Genomic DNA, 12,177 nt, shown 5'->3' on the forward strand with positions numbered 1-12,177 from the left:
TTGAAAGACCTTAAATGTGTCAGGAAACTGTTTCCAGTTTACCCTAGAAGTCCCACATGCATTGAAACTCTGTTCTCTCAGACTACTTACGCGCGGGGGTGATGTATAAAAGTTGTCGAACCAAACGTATCCGTGGTTTGCATATGGCCCAACTAATTCCTCGCTAGGTGAACCACACAACCATCCCAACTGCCGGTGTAAACAGGCTGCATTTTAAATGTCAATGTGTCAGAACAAGCAATGACCCATCATTTAAATCCCCACCTAGTTGGCTTCCCTTATCATATACTGCTTGAATCCTGATCGCCCCTTTGATTTGACCATGCGCTCATCTATGGCTTCATTGCGGTTTGCTGATATAGCTTTTTACAAATCTTTTTCAGGTGGTCCAGTAAGTACTGCGATTTTCTAAGCCTATCTGCATTATCCTCAGTGGCAGGATCCACATGTAAAGCAGCCAAGAGAGCTTTGAAGCGATTACCCTAGAACCCTGGAGAGACTTTGTACCCCAGTATCGATGAAGGTCAGACTACCTAGATCTAAACCAACTGGACGTTCTGGCCTGAAAGGGATAGATTCCGGTACCCATGTATCAACATTATCATAGGACTGAACATGCTATTGGGCAAGACCGTGTGTTTACACTTACGGGGATATGGAGCACGAACGTGAAGACAAGATGAGAGAAAATAGATAATTGTTAGTATACTTAATAACATATTTTTTAAAAACAGTCCTTTTCCAATTGTATTTATTTTATTTTGTATTTCACCTTTATTTAACCAGGTAGGCTAGTTGAGAACAAGTTCTCATTTGCAACTGCGACCTGGCCAAGACAAAGCATAGCAATTTGACACATACAACAACACAGAGTTACACATGGAATAAACAAAACATAGAGTCAATAATACAGTAGAACAAAAGAAAACAAAACGTCTATATACAGTGAGTGCAAATGAGGTTATTTAAGGCAATAAATAGGCCATGGTGGCGAAGTAATTACAATATAGTAATTAAACACTGGAATGGTAGATGTGCAGAAGATGAATGTGCAAGTAGAGATACTGGGGTGCAAAGGAGCAAGATGGATAGATACAGTATGGGGATGAGGTATGCAGATAGATGGGCTGTTTACAGATGGGCTATGTACAGGTGCAGTGATCTGTGAGCTGCTCTGACAGCTGGTGCTTAAAGCTAGTGAGGGAGATATGAGTCTCCAGCTTCAGAGATTTTCGCAGTTTGTTCCAGTCTTTGGCAGCAGAGAACTGGAAGGAAAGACGACCAAAGGAGGAATTGGCTTTGGGGGTGACCAGTGAGATATACCTGCTGGTGCGCGTGCTACGAGTAGGCCAATATATCAAGGCCTGATGATACATAACAATAACACGTCATTTAAAGTTACCTTCCAGTTGAAGAGCTTGGCTGAGAGGCCTCAGGTGGTGGCTTCTCAACTTCCTCTGGCTCCTTGATCTCATTCTCTTCATCCACATATTTTCCAAGTTGCTCAGCCTTAAGGTCATCTTCCTCTAAGAAGGCAATGCCTTCACGGTCCTCCTCATCTTGCAGGTCTTCAGCATTGACCCGCAGCTCATCTGTCTTCAGTGTCCTCCTCCTCAAGGACAGGAACTGAGTTTTCCACTAGTGCTGGTCTCTGTACATTTCTAAAACTAAAACATAAAGATGAAAATGAACATTTTAAAATGTAAATCAGTGACAACCCCTCCAAAGAATAGCCTAAGATTAACAAAGTTAAATTCCGAATACATTTATGTAAATAAAAAAGGGAATAATCAATGAAAAGTGGTGTATCCACAAGTTATCAATTGCATATATGATAGTCCATAACTGAAATCATATGATCATGTATGCCTGTAAGTAGCAAAGTCACAAACCAGCTAGACCAGAATCATTTCGTTACCAAGCTGACCACCACAAACTCATTATTTATAAGCGATTATCATAAGGCTTAGGCTATAACGTTACATTCATTCTTGTAATCAACAGCCAGAAGGCTTAATATTTTATATGAATCATATCACAGATAAACAGACAACTAATGAGATATACCCATGTAGTCATCTAGCTAAGGGATATGACTAGCTGGTAAAATATAGCTAGCCACCCAATTTTCCTTCGCAGCACCCCTGTCTCTTTTGGCTGGTTAGCTAGGGACAAAATATAATCACTGGCCAGTTTGTTTTTAGCTCTAATACCTAATGACAAATGCATTTTATTTTGTACAGTTATCCAAGTAAACATTAACATCAAACATAGAAGACAGAATCTAATTCAAGTAGGCTATCCTGCTTCGTTTTGGGTGACTGACTTAGCCTGTGTTGGGAATCTAGTTATCATAGCTAGCTAGGTGACTAGCTAGCCTTCTAGCTTGATAGTTTACATTATCTGAGGAGATTTTTTCTTCATATAGCTTTTAATGTACTTAAAAAGTATCTATGCCATTGATCAGATAATATTAACTTTTAGATCAAATGTCAACTCACTTTCAAGCTGATTCTAACTTTCAAGTCTGCTGGGCTTGGTAGCTAGTTAGCTCACCTAGCTTCCAAAGTTAATTTCACAATCTAATTAGCATAATACACAAATCCCCATTTTAAAATCTGTCAGTTTAAGCTAGAGAGAAGGTTTTTTTTGTTGCATTGGATGCGGCTCAATCTATCGCATCGGCCTATGTAACACTTCCGCATCTGCGGTGAAAGGTGACAGCTAGAGCTGTGTTTTGTTTAGACCATGAGACATCCCAAAAATCGGTTTTCTCACAAAACACGATGATGTTCTCTGTTTTGCTCTACTAATCCACAAGTGTCAGGAGAATCATCTGAAGTCGGTACATCTGCCAACTTCTGTCTGTAGCGTCCGAACCGTTTGGGCTAAACACTAATATGACCCCTCTGTGCAAAGGTGAGACTGTTTGTTTTGTTTTGTTCTAGGATGCCCACAGGCCTCACAAGACTTGTCTGGTCCCGTGGTCCCAGTAAAAAAATGAAGGCCAAAAATATATTTTCTGCAAGTATTTTTTTCTTTTATACTTCAAGTGGCCTTAACTCTAAATCAAATAGCTAAATGATCCTTGGTATGACCTTCTTAAAACAATTCCATGTAGCTTAGTCGAAAACCCCTCCCTTGGCTAAGACATGGCTTAGACTCTGATGGGATAATGCAGACATTATAACCTATCAAAAGAGGGGTTTTATGAAAATATTATTTATTGTAGTGCAGAGATATTGATGTGACAAACATCGAAAACATGTTTCAGATTTTTATTTTATTTTTATGAATGGGCTGGAAAGAGTTAAATGTCAACTACAAAGTAGTCTATGCTTACCTGGTAGAATTATATCATGATTATCAATCCAGTGGGTATTTGTTTCGTGAACTCTACCATCACTTGCACTACGAAAACACAGCTATATACAATTTTTCCCAGACTGCAAAAGTGGTCATCTGATGTGGTTTAAGCATTGTTGTGGAAATCCAACTTAATAATTTTTCTATTAAAATCTTGTGATTTTTGAGAGCGGAAACCTGGAAAAACAAAATGGAGAGAACTGAATTTGGGGAGAATCAGGCAAAACATTCAACAGATTTTATAGGGCCCTACTTAACTGGATCATAATGGCTAATCCTTCAAGTGGTCTCTTTCACTTCCTGGACCCTGTGATAATGTGGGCTTAGCACTGTTTGCTGACAACTGAAGCAAGCTTAAAAAGTTAATAGGGAATGAGTGAGATTTTCCAAATCCTGACGGGTGCTGCCTTTTCTCCTCGGAGCCGCAGTGCTGCCTGCTACCTCTGCAGCCTGGACGTTTCTAACTCAGGAAACGGGAGCTATGCCAGGAGTGCTCATTGTTTATGGGAATCTGTCCCTGTTTTCAGCCTTGGTGCTGGGGCTGGTGAGGTTAGCTTTTCCCCCCCAAGTCTGGGTCAGGGCCCTTGTTTAAGGAAAATAAAAAGGGGGAAAATGGCATGATATGGATGTGTCTGTTCTCTGGCCTGTTTTTTATTTTTATCCTTCATGGGATAGCCTATTTATTAATTTGGGTTATAAAAATGGATCATTAAAATTATTAGCATTGGTACATAGTTACCAATGCTAACCTAAGCTATAATGGCTTGCTGAAGCGCCTATTCGGCCTTCTGCATGTGCTTAACCGGCTTGTTCACTGTCATTACTTCACAGCCACAGGAAATTAACTTCTAAAGAACTAGCCTAATCCACACATTGGCCAGCAAAGATCAATGACAGTTCCTCCTCAGTTGTTTCCTCATGAGAAGACTCAAACTGCTGGAACCTGCCTCATTATTGATGTGATGGAGCTTAAATAAAAAAAGCAGATTCTATGCTGTTCATTTTAAAGTCAATCATTGTGATTAATGGTCTTAGCCCTTCCAATCAAGCAACCAATGCTTCTCTAGAAAAGTTCCCTATTTCAATATATTGATACCCTACTTTACCCCCTACCCCACTTACAGACACTAATCCCTGCAAGGCACTACAGGCAGCCAGCCAGTCTGCATCCCAGTCGACAGACTGAGCAGAGCATGACTCAGATTTTATGATCATGACAGTGGTCTGTTTTTGAACTGTAAAGGACACAATTGGATAAGATCTGAGAAGGGGGGGGGGGGGGGATTTGACCTGGCAAAGCCTTTAATCTTTGAGCTGCTGCTGTCTGTATTAAAGAAAGCTGGTGTAGTTTCACCAGGATTATGATGTTTACGAGGGTCAGTCTCGGGAGACGCTTCAGTAGACCTCGTGTTTTTGCTGCTCCCAAAACCCCTTGCAAAGTACCTGCATTGTACTGTACAGGCTCACATGTTCTTGTTTGAATCTGCTGTCTGCTGATGTTGTCATCACTCTATGATGTTGCTCGAATCGGATTATGTTGATGATTGACACTCTCCCCTCTTTTACCCTGCAGGTTTCCCAATAAAGCAAACAGGTAAGAAACCTCATTTCATACAACCAAGCGGTAAGCTGTTTTATACGTGTGTTTCTGACGTTTCTACCCAACACAGAAGTAATGTTGTAGGCCTAACCACCAACAGAACACACAGGCCAGATAAAGGAAATGAAGCGGTCTTTAGGAGAAGCCTGCCTGCTACCCACACACACACACACACACACACACACACACACACACACACACACACACACACACACACACACACACAGTGGTCCTCCTCACTCAGAGTTCAGCGTCAGACAGGGGAGGGGGACAAAGGGGTCCTTCTTTTAGCACGGCCCATCTCTGCCTAGTCCGGAGAGAAAACAGAGGCCTTTTACAGCCACATGTATGCAGAGCAGTGTCCAGGGTCTGGCCTTACGACATTCCTCTGACGAGGGCCCATTCACTCGCTCCTCCAGCTCTTACAGACCCACTCAGCAGCACAGCCAGTCCAGATCATCTGTCAAATGCAGTTATCATATTCATAAGATGTCACCTCGTCGTTGACGGGATGGCCATTGAGTGAACAATTATGTTTCTTTGTTTTGTGCTTGTGAATATTCCCATCAGCATTGCAGTTATTGGTGGCACTCTCCGACATTTAAATTGTATGTTATGTTTCCTATAGAAAAAGGACAGTTGTCAGTGTTGTAGGCCTAGTAGCTGCTCACAAGTAACGTATTGTGTTCTTCGATAGCACACTGGCTGTGCTCCTCAATTCTCATCAGGTTAACTCTTATGGTTTACGTTTTTCAGAGGTTTCCTTGTTTTTACAAAGCTCTCTCTCTTTTCAGAAGCAGTAGCATTCTCAGTAAAGATCACCCCCCTGATAAGAAACCCAAAAGTGATAAACCGGCAGTCTCCTCTTCACATGAGTTTGACCCTACAGGTAAACTTTCTGACACACACACATACACGCACAGATGAATGCTTTGCAATCGGCATGATGGGATGGTGAGAGTCGATGGTGTATGCTATGCACTATGCTTTATGTTCACTGTGTGGATATGCACTGTTTTTTTATCTCTGATCTGCTCCTGAATTTCTGAACCTTTAAGGCCACCATGTCTTTATTCGGTCTTGCAGAAGTCTCGCTCTATTTGGTTAAGCGCAGATCTTTGCACAATCACGTCTTCTGTTCAGTGTTATTGTACACAAACTGTTTGGTGTCCTTAATGCCAAATGGGAAAAAAACAGCAGACAACTTTTTCGTTCATTCACACTATTGAAATCTGGGCGTATAAGAGAAAAAGCACAGATTATGTTTGGGTATGATGACTCAACACTAGCTCTCTTTATTCTCATCAAACAACCAGGGCGATTTAAAGATAGAATTTTCATGCCCTCCAACTTATCTCAGAATGACGCAACGAACACGGACAAGACGTGTTCAGCGAGAGGTTACCCAGGACAAGTCTCGGAGTGGTTGTATCACTTCCGTTCATTTTCTTCTGACGTTTAGGCCCACACTCTAGTCTCATTCTGTCAGCCTAAAGCACAGTTACGTAGAGAAGCAGCAAGCAATGTATTCCAATCTTTAGTGGAGTAATATTATCAAATAATTATTCCCGTTGAAAGATGAGAGATTGGATGAGGTTTCATTCCGATGGACTTTTCTTTACCCCTGTTGCATGTGCACGTTTCTTACTCTATTTCACCTTTTGGCTTGCCTTTTTGTGTTGCATGATTCCTATTTCCTAACAATGATATCCCCAAATAGTTTTCAGGCGCCATCATCTTTCTTTAACCTGATCAGGATTTCTAAATGAATTGGCTGTTTTTTGGGGTTTAAGTCAGTTGTCTCAGTGCTAGTCTCAAGACATGATCTTTCACTGGCATGTTAATAGTTAACAATAACAACAGAGATTGGACTTGGGTTTGGATGGAATACTACCTTGTACTTGAGATTGGACTTGGGTTTGGATGGAATACTACCATTTTTAACTCTCTATTGTCACAGACTGTCATTATAAGCAGAGGCATATATTTTTCGTAGTGTAAAATAATTGTGCAAAGAAATTTGCGTTAAGGTGATTATTTAACTAGAGTTGAGTAAACTGAGCAATACATAAATAGTCGGCTCTTTGTAACACACATTGTTGAAGAAATGTTTCAAATAAAATCACGCTGCCAGCTTGAGTTTTGCACTTTGTACAATTATTTTGCACTACGGAAATATCGCCCATAGCCTATAAAGATACAGTGCCTTGCAAAATTATTCATACCCCTTCTTCACATTTTCTTGTTACAAAGTGGGATTAAAATGTATTAAAACATATATTTTTTTTTATTAATAGGAATTAAATAACAAAAATATAGTCTTTGCATAAGTATTCAGCTCTTTGTAACAATAAAATGTGAAGATATCGAAGGCGGTATGAATACTTTTGCAAGGCTTCATAATGTAAAAATGTTTTTTAAAGTGTGACGCAATGTAGGCATACAATGAACATCGCATATAGGCTACTGTATATAGAAATCAAAATCTATTTCCATGTGAAAATGTCTTGGGATTTGCTCCATTGGTTTTGTTGGTAGGCCCTACGTTATGCTCAAATAGCCACAATAGCCTATTGGCTACTGTCTAAAACTGTAAGGGTACAGACTAAGTGTTGACTGTAAACGCGTGCCGGAAATTGCACATATTTCTCACAAGGTTCAAGTTTCCGCTCACAAGACCTAAAATGTGCCCTGTGCCCCCCCAAAATTGAGGGAACATTGGTCCCCACTCTTATGGAGTGCCAGCACATAAGCTGCCTTTACTTTTGGAATATTTCCCGATATCAATGTTACATTTAAAATGTGGGTTATTGAGCCAGTGATGAGGGGTGCTGAAGGACAGGTGGTAGGTGTCATAGTAAGTGTCAGTAAGGGCCGGGAGAGGAGAAAGAGTGGGTTTTCTCAGTCTTGCTTTGACCACTAGATGACACAAAGATAACAGTTATGAGCTGAACATAACAGTATGCCAGTGGAAGGGAGGACAGTAGCAGGTCACCCAACTGTGGTTTGTAACCACTATGAATTCCCATTGTAGCTAATTCAACTGCTGTAATTCCGTTACAGATTTGGAATCAGAAATTCTGTGTTTTAATTACTTTAGTTTTTAACAAACTTTATCAGTAGAATCACTAACTAATTGGTAGATCTACCTTGTTATTTTTGTGCACTTTCATCATCCTCCCCCCTCATGAGGATTAGAAAATATTTTAAAGATATTGTGGCTTTTCCGTAATGGAATTTGAAGGCACAAGGCAATGTTTCTTAAACTTTCAGAATGCAAAAACTTTCTCCAAAACGAAATCTAAGTGTTGATATTATTTGGCAGGGGTCTTTACTTCAACATTATTGTGTTTTGATGTATTTCTAATACCTTTTAAGACTTTTTTATGTTAGATGTTGTCTTAGACCCCTTTTCCATCTGTTTGACCAGAAATCAAGCCTTTGCTTATTCCACATTTGTAGGATGGGAAATGGTTGAAAAATGTATATATGCCTAAATTTCACAAAAATATAGAGTCTTAGCTTTCATTTGACAGCCAATCCTATGAACTTCACATGTTGGTGTTCATGGCTCCTTTTAAATTTTTTATTTTATTTATTTTTTATTTCACCTTTATTTAACCAGGTAGGCAAGTTGATAACAAGTTCTCATTTACAATTGCGACCTGGCCAAGATAAAGCAAAGCAGTTTGACACATACAACAACACAAAGTTACGCATGGAGTAAAACAAACATACAGTCAATAATACAGTAGAAAAATAAGTCTATATACAATGTGAGCAAATGAGGTGAGATATGGGAGGTAAAGGCAAAAAAGGCCATGGTGGCGAAGTACATACAATATCGCAAGTAGAACACTGGAATGATAGATTTGCAGTGGGAGAAAGTGAAAAGTAGAAATAGAAATAATGGGGTGCAAAGGAGCTAAATAAATAAAAACAGTAGGGGAAGAGGTAGTTGTTTGGGCTAATTATAGATGGGCTATGTACAGGTGCAGTAATCTGTGAGCTGCTCTGACAGCTGGTGCTTAAAGCTAGTGAGGGAGATAAGTGTTTCCACATGGAAATGTCCAGATGCTAGCTAAATTTGTTGATGATGTAAGCATCCTTGAAATATCATGAAAGCTATTACTTTTACAAATTTTTGTATATGTCGTCATCAATAAAACATCACAATAAGATGCAGAGTGTTCAATTTGCCTGCTGGGGGGTCAAGGAAACTCCCAGCTCTGCTAAAACCATTGACAACTGCGTGCTGTTTTCAAGGGATTGTTAAATAAATGTTAACTATTTGGTTGTAATACCATCACCTCTTGAAGAGCAGAGTCAGAACAAAAAATGTCTGATTATTCCATGCAAAACAATTGCGCATATTTAGCGCTCATCAGAGTTATACAGCACGTATCTGCCTGCTTTTCCTGATCAGTAAGCATCAATTGATCATGTCATTTCACATACGTGAGGGTAACCTCACGATATCTCTCAATATTGGCCACCATTAATTGGATATTTGAGTGATATAAAATAAAAGTGAATTATACCTGACAAGTATGAGTGGTTTAGATTAATTTCCCATTCTTTGTGGGCTCTGCCTGTCAAGCAGCAGAAGGGCACGTTTGCTGATGTACTGTTAGCTGATAATGTTTACTTTACAAGCTACTGGTAGAAACGTTGTACAGTTGGCTAAACATAGTGGTAAGTAGACCTAATGTACTTTTCTTCAACCAATGTAGGCCTACCTAGCGAAATTACTTAACATCCCGTTTTCAACATTGTTTTTAAGAGTGTTTAGTCACGCTTGCTGCTGACAGACATGATAGGCTACATTGATTGATGGACCATGTCAAATTGGCTAGCTAGCTAATAACATCACGTCAATATGGCTAATTAAACAAGCTAACTTTCAGGGGATAAAACTAGATGGCTATATTTGCTTGCCGTCCATAGTGGTGATGAGAGTAGTCTGACTGAGAACGTTACCAGGACTTGCTGATGCCAATCTCTTTCCAAAAGCCTAATCTCTGATGAAGCATGCAAAATAACACGTTGTTTGCTTAGCTAGCAAGCTACATGCCAAATGGATAGGCTACCCTCATGTAGCTGAAATTGCATGATCAATTGGTGTTTACTGTTCATGAAAAACATGCAGTTACTGGCTATATTACTCTGATAGTTCCTACTATGCTCTTCAAGAGGTGATGATATTACAACCAAATAGTTAACATTTTATTCAACAGTCCCTTACAAACGGCACGTAGTTGTCAATGGTTTAGTGGGGCTGGGGTATCCTTGGCCCCCCAGCACCCAAATCGGACACTCTGCACCGTATTGTCGTTTTTTTTATTTTTATTGATGACAAGCTATGAAATCTATGCTGTTTTTTAAAATTTGGTTCCAATCCTGTGATAGGCCTAAATTTCAACTGGTGTAATTAAAACATATAGGTGTAGTCAAATGTAATGTTTCAGCTACCTACTTCATTCATACTCAGACAGCCACACCCCTGTCATTCCATCCCATTATTTATTAGCTAATGTTTTATTTAGATTTCTCTGTCCCCATGTTTTCTCCTATAATTTTCTTTCTTTCTCTTTGTTTGTCTCTTTTTTTTTTCTTTTTGCGCTGGTTGTTGTTCTGTTGGGTGTTGTGTTGCTCTGCCTGCCCGCCTGCATTCTGGTGGGCCAGATGTTCTGGTGCAGAAGAGTGACTGTGTTCTAGTGGAGGGGAAGCCCGAGTCCTGTGGTAAGCTGCTCCTGGTTGGTGTCGCTAGGCTAGCTAGCTGCCTGCCTCTCTGCTGGCTGTTTCTCTCTCTCTCTCACTCACTCTCTCACTGTGACCCCCTCTGCTCCTCCCGATTCAAAACCCTCCCCCAGCCTAGAGCTCAAATCTCGCCTGACCCAGCCTCTCTTTTGTTTTGCTCCCCCCCATCTGTGTCAGCTACACCCCCGACCAAACGTCCCACCCACACACCTCAGAGGCCCCCCCCCCCCGCTTGGGTGTATACACACACTGCATCGGATGCGTTGCCTTTGTCACAACCACAATAAAGCAAGGTTTAAGGGCCCGCTAGGAGGTTTTGATGTAAAACACTCAGGTTTGTGGAGGTCATGTCATTGTTTTATGGAGAGAAGTCTATGTATATCAGGACAAAGGTGGCATGATAATATGCCAGCAGAGATGCATGCGGTTTGTCCGTCGTGACCAAACAGTACGAGTGTGAGCTTCTAGACTGGAGGGACTCTGCTACCAGAGTTGGGTCATGTTCAATTATCTGCCAGATTAGATAAGATTTTACCGACGTCTCTCGATCCTTGGATGAAATTCAATCTCTGTGCAGAATCTATCTAAACAACCTCAATAACAAATGGAGATAAAAAAAGACCTTGGTAAACGGCATTGAATAGACTAGGAATGTGTTCATTGACCATCAGTAGAAGCCCTTACAATAATGCCTTGTTTAGCCTATACCTTCCACTTCAATCAAACGTCCGCTCCCTTCCGCACAGGGTTCCAGAGATTTGGGAGTCCGTGCGGATGGGGGTGGACTTCGATATTGCATGATTTGGTTTGAGCGGACCTCGCGGACGCCACATAAGTGTAAGGTGTAGGACAAACTAAGACTTAAGTCTCATGAAGTGTCATGACGGTGAATCAGAAGGTTGTGTGGCGTCTGAATGTCATGAGCATGGCTCTCCATTCCAAGACCCAGGCAAGCACAGCTTGCCTGTTGGAAGAGCTCAAGGAGGGCACAGTACTAGTTCTCCACTCACTGACCCTCTCCAGCCTAGTCAATTACTAACTCATTGCCATCCAAACACCTGTCTGCCCTCATCTCCCAGTACAGGAGGTCTAGGTGTGTGTGCGCACATCAAGCATGCACGTGTTTATGTGTCCCTGCATGTGCGTGCCCTTCTGTTTCAATGATTTTTGTGTGGTTTTGATTACAGTGCCTTGACATCTCAACACTCTACATACACTGTTCTACTAACTCCACTCGCTAACAGAAGTGTGTACATTAGCCTACAGATTTCAAGAACTCTTTGCACTTATTTGACCATAACCTTTACAGTGACCAATGAGTGCAGTAGTAGTCTTAATTTGAATCCTTCACCCTCAGTTCACAGTGTTGTTCTTTAGGCCTGCTACCTCTCCTTCACAGGACACCACTGGGTGTCTGGGTTCGCCTACCAAACTGGCCTGCGTCAAACTGA

The 12,177-nt window shown here is 40.9% G+C and overlaps 1 protein-coding gene across 4 annotated transcripts in view; it reads left to right on the forward strand.

The window, feature by feature from the left end:
* Positions 1 to 12,177, forward strand: part of arhgef12a (Rho guanine nucleotide exchange factor (GEF) 12a) — a 73,660-nt gene that overhangs the window by 36,850 nt on the left and 24,633 nt on the right. For 2 of the 4 annotated variants that reach the window (XM_029714462.1, XM_029714463.1), the window contains 3 exons: positions 4,940 to 4,960; positions 5,761 to 5,855; positions 10,652 to 10,708. In XM_029714462.1, coding sequence (XP_029570322.1) covers positions 4,940 to 4,960; positions 5,761 to 5,855; positions 10,652 to 10,708 — 173 coding nt within the window. The remainder of the gene's footprint in view (positions 1 to 4,939; positions 4,961 to 5,760; positions 5,856 to 10,651; positions 10,709 to 12,177) is intronic. The other 2 variants (XM_029714464.1, XM_029714465.1) reach the window with 2 other exon arrangements.

The sequence above is a fragment of the Salmo trutta genome, chromosome 26 (genome assembly GCF_901001165.1).
Source record: "Salmo trutta chromosome 26, fSalTru1.1, whole genome shotgun sequence".
Taxonomy (NCBI): Eukaryota; Metazoa; Chordata; class Actinopteri; order Salmoniformes; family Salmonidae; genus Salmo; species Salmo trutta.